Raw genomic sequence first — 27,015 nt, forward strand, 5'->3', positions numbered from 1 at the left:
AATAATAATAATAATAAATTATTATAATAATGATTGTTGCCATTCTTAATATTTTTACAAATTCGCACAATAAAATCGGAAAATGTCGTAAAATACATAGTTATTAAAATATTTAAAAGGTAGAATATGATAAGCCACACTTCAAAAAAAATACGCTTACCGTTGAATCTGGATCATAATTTGGATCCTGATCACTATCATCTAATTGTGGATCACTATTTCCATCCAAAAATACCGTTTTTATCGTCACAGGTTGTCAGGGGCGAGTAGGCGGCGGCCATATTAGAAAATGGCTTGTCATTATCTGCATAAAATATTTCACAGAAACACCACTGTGCAATATAATGATACGGTTCCTGTACTGCCATCTGTGATTTGATTGCGGAACTACTTACCCTGCGGCTTAGCATTATATTTCTAAACAGATTATATATATATATATATATATATATATATATATATATATATATATATATATATATATATATATATATATATATATATATATATATATATATATATATTGTAGATGAATCCTTCAATAATCTAGATAAATAAAACAAAAACTAACAAGATCTTAGCATATAACGTAAACATATTTTTGTACTTTTACTTAATATGAATGAAATTTTAAAGAATGTGATTCGTTATCGCCTTAATTATTAGTTATTATCATTTTTATATATTGTTTATTTACTTAATTAAAAAGATACCAAAAATCATAATTTGTTTAAACCTTTCGATCATCACCTGTGTTTATTATCTTAAAGGGAGATAAAACACTTAAAAAAATACTATATAACTTATTTCAAACTCATTAAAATCAGTGCGGATACACAATGATGAAAATTTGTGTAATTGGAACGCTCCTGTTGGGAGTTATCTATTGCGCAGTGTTGCCTGAATACTTAGATGATGATAGCGTAGTAGTTGAAACCACAAATGGATTAGTTAGGGGTAGTTTCGGACGCCGGTCACACGCTGACAAAAATGAACAACTTTACTGGTTCAGAAGCATTCCTTATGCCGAACCTCCGGTAGGAGAATTGAGATTTGAGGTGAGTTTAATTAATAGTATTAATGGAAGGAATAAAATCTCTGAGATTATTGTTAACAACTTGTAAACACTTATACATAAACTTTTTAGGCACCAGTACCAAAGGTAAATTGGTCAGGAATATTAGATGTAAGAGCAAAGCCTAACATTTGTATCCAAGGATCACCTGCTCAAGGTTCTGAGGATTGCTTAACCTTAAAAATCTACACCAGCAATGTAAGTTCTCTATTTTTTGATTTTATACTAATTTACAAAGTTTCTTCACACGAAAAATTTAATTTTTAAATTCAGTCTTACTGGAATTAAAGATAATGTTATAAAACAAAAAATGTTCTTTTTTATTTCATTTTAATAGGTATTTTTTCTTCTTTTGTCTGTTATATCTCATAAGATTATAATGTCAGTATGCCTTGATTTCTCGTATCTTTGTTTTAAATCTTATGCCTTGAGCTATTAGGAAATATTCGTGTAAAATATGGCCAATACCTCCTCAAACCTGATCCACCTAGTGTGTGGAAGACCTTCCTCGCGATCGTTTGCCATTAATGTTTGCCTTTTTTGCTGAGTTTGCCCTCTAAGACCAATTATAGATATTAGCAACATTGTGCTTTGGACTCAAATGTCGAATATGTTTATTTTTCTTCGATTGGCGTCCATGTCTCAGATCCAATGTGGTAATCTATCTCTTTATTCCTGGTCCCTCGGGGGAGTGAAGTGGTTATCGTGATGTCGCTTATTGTCTGTCTCTAAAGATCTGTGTCTCTGGTCATTTCTTTTAACTCATGCATAGGTCTTTTGTATATTCCTGTAATTTGGTCGATCCATCTTGTTGGGGATCTTCCTCATGATGTTAAGACTTCTATCTTTCCATAAATAATAAGTCTTTTCATGTTTTTTGTGTCTGTTCTCATAACATGTTCAAAGTATCTTAATTGTTGGAGATAGACTTTGCTGGAGGGCCGTCTGCTGACGTTTACTCATTTGAAATTGAATTATTTGTCCGGTGATTGGTTCACGGAATTGCGTTACAAATTATTACCAATTTATGTTTTATTTCTTCCTCACTTCTTCTTCTGGTTCCTATCCGTTTCGGATGTTGGAAATCATATTGGCAATCATGACCTTGCTTGCTGCGGCTCGAAACAGCTCCGTTGAGGTTTTCTTAAACCATGTTCTTAAATTCCGCAGCCATGATATTCTCCTTCTACCGGGTCCTCGCTTACCTTTGACTTTACCTTGCAATATAGACTGCAGCAGGGAGTAACGGTGCTGATTTCTCATAACGTGTCCCAGATATTGCAATTTTATGCGTTTGATCGTAAACACAATCTCTGGTTCCTTCTTCATTTTTTCTAGAACTTTGTTGTTCGTGATCCTTGCTGTCCATGATATTCTCAGCATTCTTCTATAAAGCCACATCTCAAATGCTTCAAGTTTTTTAATAGTGGTGTCTGTAAGCGTCCATGCCTCCGCCCCGTACAACAACACAGAGAAAACATAGCATCTCAAATGTCTCATTTTTGTATCCAGGGATATGTTGTGACTTTTGAAGATGGCGCTCATTTTGTTAAAGACCGTTCTTGCCTTTCCTATGCGGCACTTTATTTCCTGTACATTGCTCCACTGTTCGTTTATAATAGTTCCCAGGTAGCAATACTGTTTTACTCGCTCTATCTGCGTCCCATTAATGTATAGATGAGCCCCATTTATATTCTCCTTGCTGACAATCATTTGTTTGGTTTTGTGGGTATTAATGTTTAGTCCGTACTGTTGACTGTACTCGTTTATTCTGTCCATTAGCCTCTGGAGTCCCTCTAAACTATCTGCTATTACCATGGTGATTCTTCCTCACAGTCTTCTTTATTTTTTATAAGCGATTAGAGGTAGTTAAACTTCTTGATCATTTTAAAATCAGCACTAAATTGACTTGCACCATTCTTTGAAGATTCCATGTCGTTCTGACTAGAATCTGGATTATTATTCACGGTTGCGTCAGTATCATGTAACAATTGTTCGGATTATTGTTTTCATACTCCAGCACTTATTGATATTTATAATTGTTTCTCCGTCACTCATTATAATTGGTGCTTTGACTTCATTTAATTTCTCTACATAAATATTTAACTTTATTAATATGTCTGTTTTGGTCTTCCTTACACATCTTTTGTATTTATTTGTTAAGTATTATCATATTTTATAGGTATAAGCTTGTATAAACGCCGATTTAGGCTCTATTAATACTCTCTGCCCATATTTTTCTTGTGCTTCCCGTTGTCCTTCTTTTAATTGGCGATCGGTATCTTGTTATTAGGGTTACGGATGTCTGTTCTGACTGCTCTCTATATATTGATTCCATTATACTTTCCTGTTTTTTGTCCATTGTATATATCTTGTATAGTAATTACTCGTTCTAATTTCGTCATTACTTACTTTGTTTCTCAGTGCTTTGTTTGAAAGAAAATAGTCAATGCGAGTAATTGAAATTTTGGTGAATTCACCAAATGAATTTTTTTTTATTTTTTTACGAATTAGGCCTAAGTCGTTTCTTGTTTTATTAAAATAACAAAAGTATTCAAATTCAATTGTATTTTTATTACAATTTTTTTATGAAATACAGTATTATTCGACATTTAGAAAATCAAAAAAACTATCGATAAAATGGGGCATTCGGAACCTAGGACTATTTCCAAGTTACAAACATTGAGAACATTATCATTTAAATATTGTATAATTGATAATTTGAAAGAGTGTAACTATTTTAAATACCTTTGGAAAATTTATTTTACTTGATATTGTAAATATTACCTAAAATATTGTCTGAAAATATGTTTTAAAAATTGAAATATTTTTTCGATTTCATCCCACATATACAAAAATCGGTTGAATAAATATCCTTTATATTTATATTTTTAACTAGAAACCCGATAGCAATCTCAATCTGCCAGTAGTGGTATGGATATACGGAGGAGCTTTCTTTGGAGGATCTGCCGATTTTGACGATCACAGTCCAGACTTTCTTCTCTATGAAGATGTTATCGTAGTAGCCGTCCACTACAGAGTAGGCTTTTTGGGTTTTATGTCACTCGGAGATACTGTAGCACCAGGAAACAACGGTATCAAGGATCAAGTATTAGCTCTTCAATGGATCAAGAAAAATATTAAAAACTTTGGAGGTGATCCAGAAAAAATAACTATTTGGGGACAAAGTGCTGGAGCAGCTTCGGTTGCTTACTTGTTACAGGCTCCACAAACCAAGGGTAAGAGTTTATCTCAACATATAGTTTGTTATAATCTATAATATATAAAATTAATATATTATAAATATTTTTGAATAATGTTTTAATAGTAGTCGTAATTTTCCACTGTGTTTCGACTCACGTTATGCAATGTATGAGTCTCAAACTTTCAAATATGTGTTTTGTTTATTATAATTATTATCAATTACTATTTCTTCCCCTTTTAAATATCCAAATAAAACTTTCTTCTACAACATAAACGATTTCTCGTAAAAGACAATAAAGATTCTTAAAACTTTTGTATCCAGTAATTGGACACTGCCACCAATGTTGCTAGTTTTTAAGTCTTGATCGAAAGTGAATATAACCGAAGAAGCGTATCAGAGCGAAGTCGAGTTGGGCATGCCATATTCTACCCACTTAAAGACTTTCCGGTACTTGGGTTGGTAATATGAGTTGCCTTACTCTTCATCATCATCATCATCCAGCCTCAAGAGTCCACTGCTGAACATAGACCTCATCCTCATGTTTGAAACCCCGTCTATCTTGCGCCGCTCTCATCCAGTTTTTATCGAGTCTTCTTAAATCGTCAGTCCATCTTGTAGGTGGTCGACCGACGCTTCTCTTGTCTTCCCTTGGCCTCCATTCCAATAACCTCTTTGTCCATCGCCCATCTGTCATTCTGGCTATGTGTCCTGCCCATCTCCATTTTAGTCTGGCTATCTTCTCGATGATGTCAGTCACTCCGGTTCTTCTCCTGATGTCTTCGTTGGTTATTCTGTCTCGCAGAGTTATTCCTAACATGGACCGCTCCATTCTTCTCTGCGTGACTCTCAGTTTGGTAGCTGCTGCTTTTGTTAAGGTAAGTGTTTCTGCTCCGTACGTCAAGACTGGGAGGACGCACTGATCAAATACCGTTCTCTTTAGGCATGTGGGCAGCTCACTTTTAAAAGTTTCTCTCAGTTTTCCAAATGCTGCCCACCCAAGGCCGATTCTTCTCTTCAGTTCATGAGTCTGGTTATCCCTGCCAATCATAATTTCATGTCCCAGGTATTTATATCTATCTACGAGTTCTATTTCTTTTCCACCAATACTGATGTTCTGGTTGGGTACCAAATTGGTCATGATTTTTGTTTTCGAGATATTTATATTTAAACCTACACTTTCTGTAGCCACAACGAGTTCCTGTACCATCTCTCTTGCCATTCCTAGATCTTCAGCTATTATAAGTATATCATCGGCGAAACGTAAGTTGTTTAGATATTCTCCATCTATTTTTATTCCCTTTGTCATCCAATCCAAATTCTTAAAAGCATGTTCTAGCACCGTATTAAAAAGTTTAGGTGACATTGGGTCTCCTTGTCTAACCCCCCGTTCTATTTTTATGCGATTACTGTTAGTATGTAATCTGACAGTGGTTGTTGCCTGCAGGTATATTTTGTATAATAATTTAGTATATCTATAATCTAGCCTGCATTCTTTAAGCGCCTGTAATATTTTGCTTAGCTCAACTGTGTCAAAGGCTTTGTGAAAATCGATAAATATTAGAACTAGAGGTTTATTGTATTCCACTGCTTTCTCTATTAGGGTTTTTATACTTTGTAGATGGTCATTTGTTCCGTAACTTTTTCGGAATCCTGCCTGTTCCCTTGGTTGATAAGTCTCTAATTTTCTTTCCATTCTCTTAACTAGTATTCGCGTAAACAACTTATATTTATGGCTGAGGAGGCTAATCGGTCTGTAATTCTCTAAATTTGCTTTGTCTCCTGCTTTGTGTAATAGAATCATAGTAGCGTTGTTCCAGTCTGTTGGAATATTGGCGCTGTGAAGGCAGATATTGAAAAGTTGTTTAATTTTTTCAAGTAATACATCCCCTCCAATTTTTAGTGCTTCTGATACTATTCTATCTTCACCCGGGGTTCGATTATTTTTCATTTTCTTCAGAGCTTCTTTGATTTCTGATTTTGTTATATCGGGCATTAAACCTGACCCTTGGTTTAATACCCCAGTTTTTAGTGTAATTGGAGGTTCCGTATTGTTATCTTTTTTTCTTGATCTATATAACTCTGTGTAGAACTCTTCGACTATTCTTAATATTTCATCTCTGTTAGTTGTTTCTTCTTCAGTGCTGTTTCTCAGTTTGTTAATTTCTATTATCCCCTTTTGTACGCTCCTCTTCAAAACTTTCATGTTCTTATTTTTCTCTATTGCCTGTTTTGTTTTTTCTACATTGTAGTTTCTTATGTCTTTTCTTATTGCCTTTGTGATCGTTTTATTTATTTGATTTATCGCTTCTTTGCTTGTAGTGTTATCTCCTTTCATTTGTCGTCTTAGTTCTATAAGGGTTTTCGTGGGTTGACTCAGTTTTTCATCTTTTTTGCTTGTCGGACAATATTTAGTTTGAGCCTGTTGCATTGTGTTGACTATTTGTTTGTTCAATATATTGATGTCTGCTGTTGTTGTATCTTTCAATGAATTACCAATATATTTTTCGAACTCCTGAATGTTAGTTGGTTTTGTCCATTTCTTTGGTTGTTTCTTGTTTATCATTTTGAGTCTTTCTTTCTTTTTGAGCCTTACTCTTAGTACTCATAAATTACTATTTATATATTTTTTTAAATTATATTATTTTTACTGATTTACTATGTGACGGAACGTTACAGTATCCCGCCACTAGGAATCAAGTACTTTTTTCGGGATACCTTATTCGGTATACTTTAATCGGGATTATATATATAAGATTTGAGATCTTCGCTGAAGCTATATGTGATTTATATGGTTTTCCGGGTTTACCAATGCGTTGAATAACTTGGGTTTTTGAAAAAAAAACCATTGTTTTGGCGATGTTTCAGAAGGTCACATTTGCCATTGTCAAGTGAAGATTATTTCTGATAAAATAATTTATATATTAGAAATCTTATCATGTATGGGAAACATGTCCATATTTTAAAGTCAGTGAAGTATTTAGAAGTAATCCTGTATTTTAAACTGTCGTGGAAAAATCTCTTAATCTAAAAAGGTCAAGAAGAACGCTGCAGCCTTTTGGGTATGCAAAACGGCAAAATATTTGGATTTTTCTATCAATGTTAGGAACTACAGTGATTTACGCTGACGTGTGATCTCAGACTAATCCCGAGTAATAACGAAATCATCTCCAGCGGCTGATATGCGTTGGTATTTCAGGAGTACCTAATATGAACCGCACCCAAAGTTGCCCTTGAATTTTTGTTGTGTATACCGTTTTTACATATTATTATACAGCATGAAGTCATAATAGCCGCTGATGAAGTAGATCAACTGCTCTGAGAGTTTGGGGGGTTGGACTGATCATTTTGACAAGAAAGAAAACCGCGGATTGCTGCCTGTGTTTTCCGTGTTACATGATAGCATAGTGAAAATAATAATAAATTACTAGTTTTATCATGAAATAATTTTATTGTCATTTATGTTTTCTGTAATTTGTTCTCTTTTATCCATTAGATTTATTATTTTATTATTTTAGGCCTTTTTAGCAGAGCCATTTTAAATTCAGGGTCATCTTTAAGCCCATGGTCGTTGGCGAATGGCCTTCCAGAAGTTACTGAGGAACTGGCAGAAGAATTTCAAATTAATACCCAATCTTCTTCCACTATTTTAGCTGGTTTGAAAAAACTTGACGTTGCAGAATTACAAGAAGTTGCAAATAAAAAGATGAGCGATGTAAGAGTTTTTAAAGTCTTTGAAATCTGTTTAGATACAGCATAAATGATACTCAATAAATAAACAAATCTGGCAGAATAAAACATTGTTACAAAGGTCATAAATGATCAAAGTTGTGACATTACTAACTCAAATAGTTGATTTATTGGTTTTGAACTATTCTCGTATATTTTTTAGACATAAGTGTTTTTTGGATTGTTTCTACCCAAATCATCTTTCTCTTCTTTAGAAATTACAAAAATCGTTACTTCTCAACTAGGCAAATGTGCCTGGGGTCAAAAGTTTTTCTAGTGTTTAAAGAAATTTAGTACTTATTTAATATTATTTTCCCACTTATAAAGTGTTTTGAGTGCATTAAGAAGATACAAAGAATGGTTTTCATTCTGTAAAAAGTGTTTCTGTTATAATACTTTTGTGTTAATTTTTCACTAGATTTCTTTAGAATGCTTCCAATTTTCACTTAAGTTGGCTCCCAAATATGCAAAAATACTAAATCTGGAGGTCCGTCGCAAGACGGGATGAATAAAAGAAATTAATTAATAGCAAAACAAAGGCAGGGGTCGATGCTTGACCAGTCAGTGAAAAAGACGTGTTTTAGGCACTCATTTATGGTGCTAGTTAAATAGTAATTATTGAAGTAAATTTAAAAGTAATTAAGTAAAAAACTACGTGAAAGTAATTTGTATACTGAATATTGGAATCGTGAGTAGATAAAACATAGTTTTTTCATCTATTTTAATTTAGATATATAAGTAAATCACTGCAATTAGTTATAAGTATTATCCAATTTCCAGGAACTGGTATCACAGCGAAAGCTGTAAAACAGCACCGGTTTCAGTCGGATTTTAAATCCATTTAAAAGTTGTCATCTTCCAGTCAGCTACCACAAAATGCATCATACTTAAAAGCAGTTAGTCAACCACGTAGTATATTAATCCCAAACAGAGATCAAGCGATTTTTTAACACTCTAGAGAATTGTACAATTAATGGCTATCTTGAAGGATTGGGTCAGCATATACATAGAACCAAAAAATATAATTTTCGCATCCCGTATATCAAACGGTAGAATATGCATATATATAAATATATATATATATATATATATATATATATATATATATATATATATATATATATATATATATATATATATATATATATATATATCATCTATAAAATCTACTAGGTAAATTCATAGCAGAAACAAAGAAGATAATAGTAAATGGAAATATACTAGAAGCGGGAAGATTAATAACTCCATCGGTCCGCTTAATTCTATCTAATGCATGTCCAAGCATACCTTCTAACTTAATAATGGACGAATTAATAAAACTAGGTTTAAATCCTCTCAGACATATCATACCTACGGATAGGAGCAACCAATCCTGCTTTCAGTCATATTCTAAGCTTCCGAAGACAAATTTTCGTTTCACCTTTTCCAGACAACTTTGCACTACCTGAATCTTTTATCATCGAATTGGAACAAACATCATACCGCATATTTATAGTCCAAAACGAAACATGTTTCAAATGCAAATTAACTGGACACTAAGTAGCTAATTGTCCAAATATTTCACCTTCTAACCATTCTCACAATGATAGTGCAATGCAAACAGAAATAAGACAAAATTCATCAATAAATCATACTCAATAAGATAATCTACAAAATACTACCACAATATCAAATATCACTCCCTTCACACTTACTACGTCTTCTTAAACCACATTACAAACAGTAGCAATCCCAAATTTATCAATAAACCAAACTCAACAATGCTCACTACAAAATATACATTTGACCACTTCTTCAGTTAACACTACAATCGCAACACCTACATCGTCTGAGTCATCCTCTAATACCCAAAAACATAAATCAATCTCACCCGAAACAAGTCAATACTTACATCCAAATAAAAATACACATATCGAACAAAGCAACCGGAAAAAGAACCCTAGAAGATACAATCACGCCACCCTCCGAAGAAAACTTTGAAAGACCTAAGCTTCAATTAAAGAAAAAACCAAAACTGATGACAAAAACTTAAGAGATGAGATACCAAATCTCCAAACATTACTAGAACCAGTTAGAGAATATGTAGAAATGGAAAAGCAATCGTTAAGCTTCGATCAAGTAGTGGATCTATTCGAAAATATACAAGGATCAAAAGACATAATCAGCGTAACAAAATTGTACTTAGACGACTCTCATGCACTCATAAAGTTTCTAACGGAATTACATCCATACTACATCGAGAAATTAATGAAAACCAAAAGCACCAAATTAATACGAAAACTTTGCAAACACATAGGTTTACTCTCTGTAGTGAAAACTTCATTGTCTGAAGAAGATTCCGACTCATCGGTAAATAATTCCTCTAAAGAATAATAACATCACTGTTGACTTCATGTTTGTTCCATCACATTCAGGTATACAAGGAAATGAAGAAGTAAATGAACTAGCCCGCTTAGCATCCTTTAGCCAGGACTCCATTCTTATTAATGAAGTTTCTTCTGGTGACTTCAAGTAAGAAATAAAATATAAAGTGTTGAGTGCGTGGCGGAATGAGTGGAGTGCATCGCAAAGTAAACTCAAGGAAAACGATCAATTAGTGAAACTGTGGCTCCAACCCACAGCGAATAGACATGATCAAGTGAGAATAGCGCGTTTGCGGCTGGGACACAGTGATTTGACACATAAACGCCTCTTTGCGCGGACTGTGCCGCCAATGTGTGACAATTGTCAAGTAACACTCTCCGTGGAGCATATACTAACTCGGTGCAAAACATATGAAGCAGCAAGAGGGAAGCACACTATCCCAAATAATATAAAGGAAGCCTTAGGAAAAACATGAACATTAAAAAATACAATAAGTTATCTTAAAGACTCAGGACTGTATCAATTATTGTAATTTTTTCTAATAACTTTACCTGTGTTATATTATTTTTTAGGTCACTAATAACCCTTGTGGTTGCAGTGTAAATAAATTAAAAAAAGCAAAGGCAGAAATCCATTTTTATGTTTCTCTATTTAAAATAAAACTGTATATTAAGAAACAGATTTAAATCGATAACTGCAATCTCCTGAACCCTCCGCTTTTTTGTTTTTATGGTTTAAATTATTAGCTACTATGTCGTTACTTCATTTTTCTTCAAATATTATTTTGATGCATCGCATGCAATGAATTATCATTAATAGTTTAGTTGACTTACGTCCCAACCAGGTTGAAATCTGATTTACCCTTTCTGAGTTATGATTTTTGGCTTCATATATGTAGATGGTTAGCACATAGGTTTACGAATTTATGAATATCTGGTTAACATACATATTTACTATGTTAATTTGAATGTTCTGTTTTGTTAGTAATAAGAAAAAACTTGAATGTTACAATATGGAATTATACGGATGTTTAATACTTTTAGAAAGTAATGGCTTCAAATCCTGTACAAGGTTTAGTATTTACGCCAGTCAAAGAACCTAATCATTCAGGAGCAGTTATAACTGGAAATTCGCACCAACTTTTAAAGGAAGGCAAATTCCACCATGTGCCTATTTTGGCAGGTTACACATCATTGGAAGGATATTTTGACGACTTGCCACGTAAGTTTTTTAATAATTGTATTGTTGTACATGAGTATTTGAGCTTTTGTCTCTAAAAGCCTATTTTATATTTACACTACATGTTTAGGCCTAGTTGGAAGGGACAAAGTAAAAATAGGGAAACAGCCTATTAGCACGCGATGGAAAGTTAAAATAATTTGTAAGAATAACAACATACTATTTATCTTACAGAATAAAGACATAACTACTAAAGGTAGCAAAATGTAGAGTCTGCAGCTTGTTTCGTCTATTAATTTTGGACAAATCGCCTCCTTATGATTACTTCGTACGAGGTGTTGTCGAATGCTCCTTATAAATCGAAAAATAAACCCAACATCACCTCTTCGTTTTCCAGAATAATCTCCGCCCACTGTAAGAGATGGACTAATGCTGTTTTAGTGAATAATCCTGCTCGGTACGTATACTGGTTCCTGATGTATCGAATTTTTAACGAATACGCCATTTCTAATATGCCTATTGAGCAGTTTTTCTAGAGTCTTCAGTACGAATGACATTAGACTTTAGGGACTTAGCTTTTTCTCGTCTGGGTTTACCAGGTTAAGATACAAACAATGGCTTTTGGCGTTTGGCTTTAATACTCAATAGTGAGCATTGGCATTATATCTTAATTAATTGGCTATATTGGCTAAGGTTGGCTATAACCATTGCAAATTCGTCTCTATCTTCTGATTTTCTTAAGAGCGTCTGTGAGTTTAACCCGGTCCAGTCGCGAATGTTTTTCAGCCAGGATATTTGTCGTCTACCAGGACCCCTTTTTCCTTCGATTTTACCCTCCATAATCAGCTGCAACAACTGGTACTTATCATTTCTAAGCGTGTGCCCCAAATATGCTGTCTTTCGCCTTTTAATGGTGGCCAAAAGTTCTCTGTCTCTTCCCATTCTGTGCAACACCATTTCGTTCGTAATATGATCGGTCCATGGTATCTTCAAAATTCTCCTAAAAAGCCTCATCTCAAAAGCTTCCAGTTTTCTCAATAAGTCAACATTAACACTCCAGGCTTCGACCCCATAAAGAAGAATAGAATGGATATAACATTTTACCATCCGATATCGGATTTGCAGATTGAGTCTTTGGTTACTCAGAAATTTCCTCATTTTCAAAAAGGCTCCTTTTGATTGCTCTATTCTTGAGCTAATTTCTGATTTCGGATTCAAATCTTCTGTAATCCAGACTCCTAAGTATTTCATTTTGTCCACTTGCTCAATATCTTCATTTTTTATCTGAATCCTTGTAATGACTTTGCCCCTCTTACTGATAACCATGGTTTTTGTTTTCTTTATGTTTATTGTTAAACCAAACTGTTCTCCAGTATCACAAATTGTGTTTAGTAACGTCTGCAGGTCTATCTCACATTCAGCGATAGTGACTGTATTGTCAGCATAACGGATGTTATTTATATTTTCACCATTTATTTTGATCCCGTCTGTACGGTTTTCAAGGGCTTGCGTAAATAACTCTTCGGAATATATATTAAATAGTAATGGTGAAAATACACAGCCCTGTCTCACTCCTCTACTTATCTGTTGCGCATTCGTGCGATTTCTCACTTCTCACTTTCTTGTTAATGTCATTTTTGTCAAGTCCTTTTCACTTTAGACATTCCATGCGAATGTTATGTTTAACTTTGTCGAAAACTTTCTTATAGTCTATAAACGCAACGAAAAGTTCTTTTTGTTGGTCTCGACATTTTTGGGTAAGAGTTGTGAAATACAGACAAACTATACAGAGCTTCCACTGTTCCGAAGCCGTTACAAAAACCAAACTGTCTATTACTTATATCCGCTTCATACTTTCTGAATATTCTTGCATGTATAATCTTTAAAAATGTTTTTAATAAGTGTGACATTAAGCTGATTAATCTATAGACATTACAGTGTTTGAAGTTCTCGGTTTTTGGTAGCGGAACAAATGTCGATAGCAGCCATTCTGTAGGTATCTCACCGGATTTGTATATGTTGTTAAAGAGTATAGTTATTGCACTTAAATTGTCTTCGTCTATAAATTTAATCAGCTCGATATAAACTTCATCTCGCTCAGGGGCTCTGTCAGGTTTTGAGTTGTTTATAACATGTTGGACTTCAGATTTTAATATTATTAGAGCTTCCTCGTTATCAATTTGTGTTGGTTCCGTTCTTGTGTCCATGAAAGCAATTTCTCACTTGCTTTATTTCTTTGGCATTTGTAACACGTGGCCCAATCATCTTACTTCATGCATCCTAATTGTTTATTAATTTGGGTGGCCCATATCTTTAGTTTTCCTAATTTTTCTTTCAATATTTATACTGGTTTTCCTCTTTCTTCTGTGTTTTTATTGTTTTAATGTATCTCTTACTTATTTTATTGTCTCTACTGTCTGATCTTATATTTACTCTTCGTTTTGTTCTTGTGTGTTGTCCTTGTGTTTATATGACTATTTGTTTCACGTGGGCTAGTAAGTATTCACGATACTTTGTCCATTGGTTTAGTTTTTCTGTTTAATCTCTCTGAATTGAAAGTTTTTTACTTCTTTGCTTTTTCCAGTTCTTTACTTTTTTGCTCACACATTTATTTTGCTGTTCTCTTCTCAGCATCATATTATGCTTTACTTTTGTCTATTTTAATAACTTTTGTTATTTAAATTCTTCCTAATTCTGCATTATTCCTCTGGTTTGTGGCGCTTTTGCAGTATTCATTAAATTGTAGACTTTATTCCGCTCCTATCGGAGATTGGAACTCATTCTGGCAATTAAAATTTTGTTGGTTACGCGCCTGAATAGTTTAATTGAACTGCATCCAAACAATTCACGGAGATTGCGTAGCCACGAGATTTTACGTCTACCTACGCTTCTTCTGCCTTTGATTTTACCCTGCATTATATTCCTTAGTAGTTCGTATTTTTCACCTCTCATGATGTGCCCCATGTATTCCAAATCCGTGATTTTTATGGATTTTAAAACTTCGCATTGTTTTCCTAGTTGTTCGAGAACTTGTTCGTTTGTTTTGCGATCCATCCATGATATTTTCAAAATACGTCGGTAACACCACATTTCGAATGTTTCTAGGTTTTTAATGTTGGATTTTTTAAGTGTCCAAGTTTTAACCCCAAAAGGGTAAAGAAAATATAACGTCGAAGCATTCTTATTCGGAGCGATATATTGATATCGCGATTATTATAAAAGTTTTCTCATTCTATTAAAAGTTGACCGTGCATTTTCAATGCGGCATCTTATTTCTTTTGTCTGAGCAATATCTTCTGTGATCCATGCTCCAAGGTATTTGTACGAAGATATTTGTTCAATTTCTGTATTATCTAGTACTAGCTTAACTTTGAAGTTTTGTGCTTTTGTAAATACCATGAACTTGGTTTTTTTTCACATTTATTTTTAGTCCATAATCGTTGCAATATATATTTAGTTGTTCAGCAAGGTGTTGCAGTTCTTCTAGTGTTCCTGCCAGAAGGGCGGTGTCGTCAGCATATCTTATGTTATTAAGTGGCTCACCGTTTATTATAAGGCCCTCACTGACCTCGGCAAGCGCTAATTCTGAGGTGGCTTCACTGTATAAATTGAATAACAAGTGTGATAAAATACACCCTTGGCGGACCCCACGGCGAATCTGGATATTCTCGGTCAGTTCATTTTCAACTTTCACTTTTGCTGTTTGGTTCCAATAGAGGTTACATATGATTCTAATGTCTCTACTGTCTATGTTTTCATTTAATAAAATCTTTAAGCCGATTATGCTGCACTCTGTCAAATGCCTTCTCAAAATCAATGAAACAGGCATATACTTCCTGATTTATATCTAAGCATCTCTGCGAAAGAACACTTACTGCAAACAGTGCACCTCGTGTTCCCAGAGCATCTCGTGTTTCCATGAGAATCATAAAAAATTTAAAAAATCGCGCCACGTTTATTTAACTTCTTTTTTTTCTTCTTCTTCTTCTTCTACGGCACTATAGCCCAAATTGAGCCTTGGCCTCTTTTATTTTTTGCCTCCACCCTTGCTTGTCTGTGGCTGATCTTCTCACGTTTATTTAACACCTTTATAAAATCCAAGTTTATCTTTATCTTTAAAACGCATCTTGATTTTTGTCGATAGGACACTTGAAGCAAAAGTTATCACATTTTTACCATCGAGCTAATATAAATTTTATTACACATAGATTTCGTGCGCGTAACTGACATTTAAAATCGACGATCACTTTAAGAGTTGTTTCTGAGAGAACGGCTCATTCTACACAAAAAGTGCTAATAAGCATTTTTGTTTAAAATTACCTCTGCTACATTTTTTATTTAAAACTTTTTTTCTACAGCCTACCGATTCTTGGTAGCTTAATCGATTTTTTTGCGTTTTTACTCCCCTAACAGGGGGTTTTAGGGGGAAACACGGTGATAAAAGTGCTAAATTTTTTTGCATCTTTTTTGTGGTTAAAAAATAAATACGCTTGGCAAAATTTAGCTTGTTTTTTATGATTTTTGAAGGTTCAGTGGCATTTTCGACTCTGACAACTGGAGTATTATGCTATAATCTTTTCTCAATATGAAGTTTGCAACTAAATATTAATATTAATTTTAGTACTACTAAAACTATGGTTATTGAAATTTGATTCGAATAACAAGCTATTGGTTCCTGATGATTTGAACGCTGATGAATATGATAAGGAAGAGCTGGGTAATAATATCAAAAAGCAATATTTTGGCTTTCTTCCAATCGCTATAACTACCACCAGACTTATGAGGGTAAGTGAATATATACATATGTATACAATTTATATTATAAAATACTATATTGTACGACATTGTACGGTTTCATGATATATTTCATCGATTATTGATAATTAATTGTTAAATCATATTAATTTTTTAATGTAAATTTGAATTTTTTATTATACTTTTTTAGTTTATTTCTGACTCGCAATTCGAAAGACCAATCCAAGAGGCCATTAGGCTTTACTCAGCTTACACCAATGTGTATGCTTATCACTTCGGATACGAAGGAGCTCTATGGGGCCGAACCGAAAGGTCTACAAGCGGTAAGTACAATTCGAAGATTTTTATATATTGATTTTATTTTAGTATTTAAATGGGACATAACTTTGCCAGTCTCCGACTACATGCAGTCATAATGGTTATAAAATGCTAATAATAAAGTATTTTCGATATTCTGGGGACAAAGGGGTAGAATGCGAAAACATGGAGTTGATTCCAGTTAATTCCAATTAGCCTTTTCTACTCAAATCCGATTATCACCTTTATGCTGGTGTTCCCTGTAAATCGAGCAACCCAACTGGTGATCCGGTATCCAACCCGATTGGAAAGTTGGGTCGGAAACTGATGAAACCTACGACGAACTTGCAAACGAAATAAAGATAATAATTAGCCTTTATTACCCTGGAGCTACGGCTCTGCTCATACAAGAAATTAATAAAGCCAAAGCAGATATCATTGCTTTACAAGAAATGAGGTGGGCTAGCTCAGGCATCCTGGAAAAAATAATTGCAATATTTACTACCGTGGACATCCTACCCGACACGAATTTTGTACCGGATTTATTGTAAACAGCAAGGTCAAACACAGTGTAATTGATTTTAAAGCTATTGATCATAGGATATGTCGAATAAGACTTAAAGGGAAGTTGTTTATCTTTGGAAATACAATAAAAGTGGTAGTCATTCAATATATTGTCTTCGTTCAACAACTTTAGAAGTTTCACAGGCATCTAGTAAGATCCGGAGTTTTCCCATTCTTTATATTCGTGGGTGCTTATATGACCTCTTTATTTCTTATCTTTAACCCGCTCTCTGTTTTTCCGTTATTTTCCATCCTGGGGTAGCTGTTCTATATATTTCTTCCATTTTCTTCCATTTTAATGACATTAAGTCATTAGAAGCCGACCAGTGCGAAGGTGTTTTCAAGGTACTGTTATCATTTTTTAAAAAAACTCGTGTAATGAGGTGAAAGTGATTGTGAAGCCACACAAATATTTGCAGTTAAATATATGGACATAAACAGTAAGAAATTTATCTTCCTAAAAGTAGTTTTTGGTAGAATTTTTAGTCAATATTTAGTATTTATACGTCCTAACCTATATCGTCTATTAAAATAGTATCGTCTATTAAAATAGTTAAAACACGTATTTACGTAAATATAGCTATTTTATTAAATTAAATCAAACTCGTTCACAATGGTCATAATTAAATCACACCAAATTATTATCTCTCGTTCCGCTGTGTTTATGTGTCATCACCGAACAACCCGTGACCATATAAGGTAATTAGTGACCCAAGCCAATCACCGTATTAGAAGTTGAGTGTGTCTTCACAATGTCATAACAGAACTACCAGTATTCCATCTTAAGCTGATTAGGACATTAGGAAGTTAGTGACTTAAGCTGATCAGCGTATTAGGATAATAGTGTGACTGCATTCGACCATCCTGACGTCACGATCGTCCTCGATCGTACAACACCTATTAAAAAAAATAATATGTTCTTTATTATTAAGAATGCTAATTTATAGAAAGGCTCCATCATTCTGCAGAATGACATAGTCTAAATCAATTAGTTTCAGATAGCTACACTTATCCATACAAGCTCATTTTTAAACATTAAAACATATGGCTGTCATTTTTCAGAATGACAATGTGAATAAATTTGTTTCGAATAGCTACGGCTATTCAAACAAACTCATTCAAGACATTAAAATATTTGGGGGTCATTCTGCAGAATGGTGAACTGAATATCCATTCAGAACATTAAAACATTTATTTGTCATTTTTCAGAATGACGAACTGAAAATCCATTCAGAACATTAGAACATTTATTTGTCATTTTTCAGAATGACGAACTGAAAATCCATTCAGAACATTAAAACATTTATTGGTCATTTTTCAGAATGACGAACTGAAAATCCATTCAGAACACTATAACATTTATTTGTCATTTTTCAGAATGACGAACTGAAAATCCATTCAGAACATTAGAACATTTATTTGTCATTTTTCAGAATGACGAACTGAAAATCCATTCAGAACATTAGAACATTTATTTGTCATTTTGCAGAATGACGAACTGAAAATCCATTCAGAACATTAAAACATTTATTTGTCATTTTGCAGAATGACGAACTGAAAATCCATTCAGAACATTAAAACATTTATTTGTCATTTTTCAGAATGACGAACTGAAAATCCATTCAGAACACTATAACAACATTTATTTGTCATTTTGCAGAATGACGAACTGAAAATCCATTCAGAACATTAAAACATTTATTTGTCATTTTGCAGAATGACGAACTGAAAATCCATTCAGAACATTAAAACATTTATTTGTCATTTTTCAGAATGACGAACTGAAAATCCATTCAGAACACTATAACAACATTTATTTGTCATTTTGCATAATGGCGAATAAAATAAATTTGCTTCAAATAGTCAGAATTACTCAAATAAACCCATTCAGATCATTGAAACACTTTGTTGTCATTTTTCAGAATGACAATTAAAATATATTTTTTTTTTAGTTCCAGCTATTCAAACAAATTCCTTTTAAACAATAGAATATCTTTATGTCATTCTACAAAATGACTACACTATCATGTAACTAACCTGAATAATTTTAAGATCTTTGAATCTTAAATCTCTTGATGTTTTCTCCACCAACAACTCCTTCATAAGGACGCCTTTTTCTTGATGAATGTACATCTTTTGTTACACGATATCTATCATTTGGTAGAACCTCAACAATCCTGAATGGCCCTCTATACTTTTCTAAAAGCTTCTTACTTTCATTGTTTGCTGGAAAACTTGTAACTTTTGTCAATACCAGGTCACCAACAGCATATTTCACTGGAGAGCATCTTTTTTTATTAAATTCGTTATTCTGTTTGATTCTGTTTTCTTCTAATCGTTTAGCTACATCCTTTCTCAATAACATTACATCAATAATGTCCATATCATTATCATCTATGTATTTGTCTCCATCAACTCTTAATTTGTACCCGAAAAACACTTCACTGGGAGAAGATTTAGTTATTCGGTGTTTTGTCTCGTTTATTCCTTGTTGAATGTTTTTTAAATTCTTATCCCACATATCGGACTCAAACTTTGCACCCATTGTGGCCATGGTATCCAGTAATGTTTTATTTGCCCTTTCTCCTTGGCCGTTGCCTCTTGCCATTCCTACTGCAGTTGTAAACACTCTAATTCCTCTCTCTGCCATATAATTCAAAAATTCTTTTGAAACAAAAGCTGATCCTGCATCTGATATCATTCGTTTGGTGTTACCAAATATTTTAAAAATTTCTTCTAAAGCACGAATAACATGTTTACTTGATGTATCTGGGACAGCTTCAACAAACACAAATTTAGAAAAGGCATCAATCAAAACCAAGATGTATTTATTTTGAGATTTCGTTAACACAAATGGCCCTAAATGATCGGCATGGAGTGTATGAAACGGTCTAGCATATTTTGGAATGGAATGTAGATAGCCAGGCTTTTTTTCTCCCGGTTATTTATGGTATAAACAGGCAAGACAAGCCGAAATGTATTTCTTAATAAATCTTCGCATTCGTGGGAACCAATACCGTTCTTTTATTCTTTTAATTGTTTTATCCAACGCAAAATGTCCAATATCGTCATGATTCATTTTGACAATTTGCCAACGACAATCTTTAGGCACATACCATCTTCTACCATATTCCGCTATTTTATAAACTTTGTTTCCTCTTAAATCATATTTCTTGAAAGTATCCTTATGATTTTCCTGATCTCCTGACAAAAGAATAATCTTTTTTTATTTATTTCCGTATCTGTATCCTGTGCTTCTCTTAGATAGTCGTCTTCTTTGATGAGCATCACTTTAATTTCAAGACTTTCCCCTGCTTCAGTTCTTTCAAAGTTCCTACTTAAGGCATCTACATGTTGTAGTTGTACTCCTGATTTATGTTTTATTTCAAAACAAAAATTTTGTAAACACAAAACCCATCTTGCTGTTCTTGGGATTATTGTTTGTTTTACTAATGCATTTTTAACGGAATTGCAGTCTGTTATTACAGTAAAAGATCTTCCTGCTAAATATTATCTATACCTTTCTAGGGTTTTGACAATAGCCAAAAGCTCTAATTCAAGAGAATGATATTTCTTTTCTTCTTTTGTGGTTTGCTTGCTAAAATAGGCAATTGACTTTTCACGACCATCAACAATTTGAGTTATTATGCCTCCAAATCCTTCTCTACTTGCATCCGTGTAAACTATTATGTCATGTTTCGGATTAAATATTGTTAAAATTGGTTCTGAGACTATAACTTTCTTTATTTCTTTAACAATTTTTGTTTCTTCTTATGTCCATGTCCAATTTACATCTTTTTTTTATCAATAAGAAAAGGCTTGCGAACGATGAATTACTCTTTCGAATAATATTTGCATCCAATAATTCTTGTACTGTTTTTTGTAAAATTTCTTTGTCAGCTGCAGGTGTTCTGTAGGGACGAAACTTAACTACATCTGAACTTGTAATATCGATTCTCATAACAACAGAATGCGATTTTTTTTTAGAGCTTTCAAATTTATATAAAAACAGTCCTCGTGATTTAGCAAAATATTTTCCAACATCATTTTCTCGTGTTTAGATATATTTCCGGTACTTATTTCTTTATCTAAGTCTCTCTTATATTTAAATGTTAAACTATTATCTATCCTATAGTACATAATATTTACATCTTCTGTAAAATTTCTTCCTATTAGAAGGTCATTAACCCAATCTTTATCCATGACATATAACATAATATTTAATTCTACAAAATCGATTTTTATTTTAGCAAATACATAATATTCAACTGATAAAGAATTTCCCAAAAATCCAGAAAGTTTTACATCTTTAGTTAACGATTTTGTTTCTAATTTAAACTTATCTGCCAATTCTTTTGAAATTAGCGAACAATCGCTGCCAAAATCAATGAATGCAGTATGGGTGTTCATTTAAGAAAATAATTTTATTAAATTTATTTTCGGAAGAATCAAACTGTATTTGTTTAACAGATTTATTTTTTTCTAAATTTTTGTTCGTTTTATTTACTTTTGTCTCTTGACATTCTTTGTTCTTTTTAAAACAGTATTGTTCAATATGACCTTTAATTTTAAAAAAAAAACCTGCATATTTGGTTTCTGTGGTGACAATCTTTTTTTAAATGACCCTGAATTCCACAGCACATACAAGGTTTATTCTTGTTAAATTTGTTATTAACAAATTTGTTATTATGTACAAATTTTGATTTGGAAAAACAATTGGATTTGTTAAATCAGGCAATTTTTCTGGACTTTTGTGATAAAGCTTATTTCTTAAATAAACTGCCAATAAATTGACATCTTTGATTTGAGCAACTTCAATAGCAGATTTAATATGTTCGTCTCTAATAGCACCAATTATTAAAGAAATCTCATCTGACTTGGAAAAATTTACTTTAAGTTTATTAATTTTTGCTAAATGTTCAAAATAAAATTCATATAATGAAGAACCCTCTGTTGGTTTATGATGGGCTACGTCCATAAAAAGATCATAAGTATTTCGTGTACTTTGAAAAGTATTTTCTAACACTGATCTCCATTGTGCCCAAGAAAATTGAGACCATGCAACTTCATTTTCAATAAAACTAGCGTACCATGTTTTAGAGGTACTTTTAAGCTTAGAAATCGCTTGAAATATCGTCGGTATACTGCGAAAACCAGGTAAATGACAAATTTTAAAATATTGAGTTAAGTATACCAAAATTCTCAGCTTTTTCCGCTCTACATACAGGTAAAACCAAATAAATGATACGACTTACCATTCAGCAGATAATTTGTGTAATAAACAAATAAGTTACACCTAATCAACTTTTCGTTTTCAAATAAAACAATATATCGCTACTTACTTCCATAAAATTAAAGTTCTGTTGCATGTAAAACAAAGTAAGCCCACATATATTATTATGCCGGACAACAATATATTTCTACTACTGCAAACCATATTCAGTAAAAAGGTGATAAGTGTCTTTAATACATTTTACGTGTATGATTTATTAAAATTTCTCTTCCATATCGACTAGTAAAAACCTTTAAGTACACTTACTTCATTCTACGTGTTCTTTTCGTTTTTGTATACCTTGACTACCTTCTCGGCGAAGAATCGGTAGACGAAATTGTTGTGGTTTCACTACTGGAACTACTATTTCGCTTGGACTTTTTCCTTTTCGGCATTTTGGACACTTTCAATCACTTAACATTAAAAACAGTTCACTAAATTCTACCGTAGGTTCTTTAACACACTTCTGATATCGTCTATTAAAATAGTATCGTCTATTAAAATAGTTAAAACACGTATTTACGTAAATATAGCTATTTTATTAAATTAAATCAAACTCGTTCACAATGGTCATAATTAAATCACACCAAATTATTATCTCTCGTTCCGCTGTGTTTATGTGTCATCACCGAACAACCCGTGACCATATAAGGTAATTAGTGACCCAAGCCAATCACCGTATTAGAAGTTGAGTGTGTCTTCACAATGTCATAACAGAACTACCAGTATTCCATCTTAAGCTGATTAGGACATTAGGAAGTTAGTGACTTAAGCTGATCAGCGTATTAGGATAATAGTGTGACTGCACCTACAATTATAACACCACTTAAGATAATAATAACAACAACGAGAATTCTTAATTACTATATAAATACATAGGCGTATCTTCAACGGTTTTTATCATGCCTTCGACTTCGAATATGATTTGTTCCTGCTGTAGTAAATCGTATAAATCGAATTTAATGATAAAATGTTCCGTTTGCAATAGAATTTTTAGACATACCTGTGTGAATGTTAGTAATGTAGAACTGGAATTGTTTAATGATAATGATAAAGGATTCGATTGGTCCTGCATGAGTTGTAGGCAGGTTGGAAACCAAATAAAAGATCTAAAAGCATTAATTTTAACTTTACAAACTGATATTCAAGCACTTAAAAATGAAAACCAATCAATGAAGAATTCTTCAACCATGTTGGTTATGGAAGAAGTCATTCAGGAAATAAATGAGCGTAGAAAACGCAAACGCAATGTTATTTTATTTGGTGTACCTGAGCAAAATACTCAGCTCCCTCCCAATAGTCGCAATGATAATGATACACAGGAAGTCCAAACAATAAGTCAAAGTATGAATACTAGCGTGAATGTCAATGAACTCAAAATATTTAGGCTTGGACAACCAGCACTAGGTAAAAATCGTCTGATCAAGATTACACTTAAAGATGAAAATGACGTCTCAGCATTAATCAGACAATCCAAGGTTCTAAAAACTGGTATCTACAGCCAATTTAGAATTAAATACTTGGATTACATCCCAAAAATTGTACCTATAAACAGATAGGTCCCAACAGTTTTACAAGCCAAGATCTTCAGGTTTACTATCAGAATGTGCGTGGTTTGAATTCCAAAGTAATTGATTTTTACTCTAGTGTTAGTGAATGTGAATTTGATGTCATTGCTCTAACTGAGACTTGGCTCAACTATGTTGTTATTAGTTCGGAATTGTTTAATGATGACTATCAGGTTTTTAGAAAAGATCGAAAGTTCGATGTAGTTAATAAATCGACTGGTGGAGGTATTATATATTCCTGACAAATTAAAGTTGAATGATTTTGAATATTGTTTTGAAATGTTAGAGCAACTTGAATTATTTAATGACACTGTTATTCTCCTGGGCGACCTTAACATTCCAAAGTATATTGATCAAAATAGGTCTGATGTGAAGACATCGGCAGTGCTAGACTTCATGTGTTTGTTTAATTTAAATCAGTATAATCAGGTGGGAAATAATTTAAATCGATTGTTAGACTTAGTTATATCATCAGATACATGTCATGTAAGTCGCGATAATGCACCACTTGTTCAAGAAGATTTACATCATCCAGCATTAATGATAAATATTAATGATTTTCAGAAAAAGGAAACCAGTTTTATGGCTCATTCTAAAACTAAAAGATATAATTTTAAAAAAGCAAATTTTCCTTTACTGTACTCAGAATTTCTTAATTGCGACTGGAATTTTTTAGATATGTCTGATGATGTAAATACAGTCCTAAAATTATTTTATGCTAAGATATATGAATTATTTGATATGTGTGTACCAGAAATTACAATATACAGAAATTATAAACGTCAATATCCTACATGGTACAATGCCGAAATAATTATGATAAAGTTGAAATCAAAAAATATCACAAATTATAAGAAAACAGGTAATATACTTTATATGCATGAATTTAAAAGGTTGCGAAAAATAATTAAACGAATGATTCAAACTCAATATAATGTTTATCTTGAAAAAATTCAGAATAGTATTTCTAATGAATCTAATAATTTCTGGGCATATGTTCATGCAAAGAATAAAACTTCTAGAATCCCAGGTGAAATGTGTTACAACGGCGATACATTTAATAATCCTCGCGATATAATCCATGGTTTTAAGATTTTTTTTGAAAAAGTTTATTTACCTGTCGACAACAATGTATTTAATAATCAAGAATGTAGTGATATCTACTTACCCACTATTAATTTTAACGAATTTCAAGAAAACGAAATTTTAGTAGCATTTAAAAGAATTAAAAATAAAATGACGTCCGGACCGGATAATATTCCAGCATTTTTAGTGAAAGATTGTTCTCGGGTATTTGTAAAGCCACTTCAAAAAATTTTTAACTTATCAATAAAAACGGGAACTTATCCCGAATTATGGAAAAATGCAAAAATATGCCCTGTATTCAAAAACGGAACGAAATCTGATGTATCCAATTACAGACCGGTATCTTTGTTATCCAATTTTTCAAAGGTTTTCGAAGTAACTCTATATAATCGTATTTACCCTTCTGTTAGGGGATGGATATCACCTTATCAACATGGCTTTATAGATAAACGTTCTACTGTATCAAACTTAGCTGTAATAACTCAATATATTTGTTGTGTCAAATAACACTCTTTATTTTGTTTTTCACCTGCTTACTTTTTTCTTATTTTTTTATTTTTTTTACTTGATATTTTTGTATCACCTACTAAAGATTATATACTAATTAAAAATGTATCTTAAATTTTTACCCTAGAAATGGGAAACTGTTGGGTAATAAAGCTATTACTTATTTATTTATTTTCTTTTTGTCAAAGTTTTGTCTTTGTATCTACTATTATTTGCCCATTGCCGTCTATTAGTCTGTTGCATTTTGTTGTAGGTAATTTCTTTAATACATCGTCGTGTAATTACTGTAGTTTTTCTATTTCACCACATTTAACATTCAAATAATTTTCCTTTGCACTTTGCATTTTCTTCTGTAGCTCTCGGTATATTGTACTGTGTCTTAGTTTGTCTACATTTTTCACTATCCTTTCACCTCCTATTGACATAAGTATTTTGACATTAATCCAGCCGTTTGACACATTTGATATTCGAGATAATTTAACATTCTGTCACTAATTGTCTGCGGTTTTATTTTTCCTGTGATTCACTAAAAGTGATATCACTTTTAGTACTTTATTGGTAATTCTTGATTTGTTCCATTTACTTAAAATTTCCAATTTCAAGATACGTATCTATTATCATTATGCGCAGGTACCTATCAGCAAATTCTAACTTACTTAAAAGTCAGCAGAACGCTTGATACCCTTGTTTCTACCGTCGCGCGTCGTGATAACCTGCTGACATTAAACATACATATTTCGCATACATGTACTGATAAACCGTTTTTGTGTGCATAGATAGGTAGATAGTGTCTTTATAAGCTAATACTATGGTAGCAAAAACCACACTATGCTGGTCTGTGCGTTTGAATTTGTAGATGCCTGTGTATTTCTAATGTAAGGCGAGTACGTTGAAATCACAAAAACAAGCAGATATTAAACAAATTTCATATAAAGAGACTGGCAAAGCATTATTTTTCTGATTCATAGACTGTCCCATATAAATCCAAGTTACAAAAAACGTTTCTAAAAGATTTATTTTGCATATATTTTAATGTTTTGTAGGTGTTGGCCACACCGAAGATCTGGGCTATCTTTTTGACTTCGGTCACAAAGGCAGTGAAGCAGATTATCTAACACGTTCGCGCACAGTTAAACTCTGGACTAACTTTATCAAACAAGGCAATCCCACTCCCTCAAAAGATTCCTTGCTACAGAATGTAACCTGGCCAGCTAATTCCAAAGTTAGCACAGCTGATAGACTCAAGTACCTGGAGATCAACAAAAGTTTAAAGGTTGTTGGACTTCCTAACTCATCAAAAATAAAGTTTTGGAATAATATGTACCAAGAGTATGGCTATCCCCCGTATTCAACTTATTGATATCTAAGCGTTTGTAAACTTATACTTTTACAAAAATAAATATGGTTAAAATGAAAA

The 27,015-nt window shown here is 32.8% G+C and overlaps 1 protein-coding gene across 1 annotated transcript; it reads left to right on the forward strand.

Annotated features, from left to right (window-relative positions):
* Positions 1-806: 806 nt before the first annotated feature.
* On the forward strand, positions 807-27,015 carry LOC140440031 (juvenile hormone esterase-like). Its single transcript, XM_072530272.1, has 8 exons — positions 807-1,058; positions 1,148-1,273; positions 3,975-4,314; positions 7,796-7,992; positions 11,414-11,591; positions 16,171-16,334; positions 16,495-16,627; positions 26,642-27,015. Exons 1-8 carry the CDS (start codon positions 840-842, stop codon positions 26,956-26,958), a joined length of 1,674 nt encoding a protein of 557 aa, XP_072386373.1. The 5' UTR covers positions 807-839; the 3' UTR covers positions 26,959-27,015.

The sequence above is a fragment of the Diabrotica undecimpunctata genome, chromosome 4, assembly GCF_040954645.1.
Source record: "Diabrotica undecimpunctata isolate CICGRU chromosome 4, icDiaUnde3, whole genome shotgun sequence".
Taxonomy (NCBI): domain Eukaryota; kingdom Metazoa; phylum Arthropoda; class Insecta; order Coleoptera; family Chrysomelidae; genus Diabrotica; species Diabrotica undecimpunctata.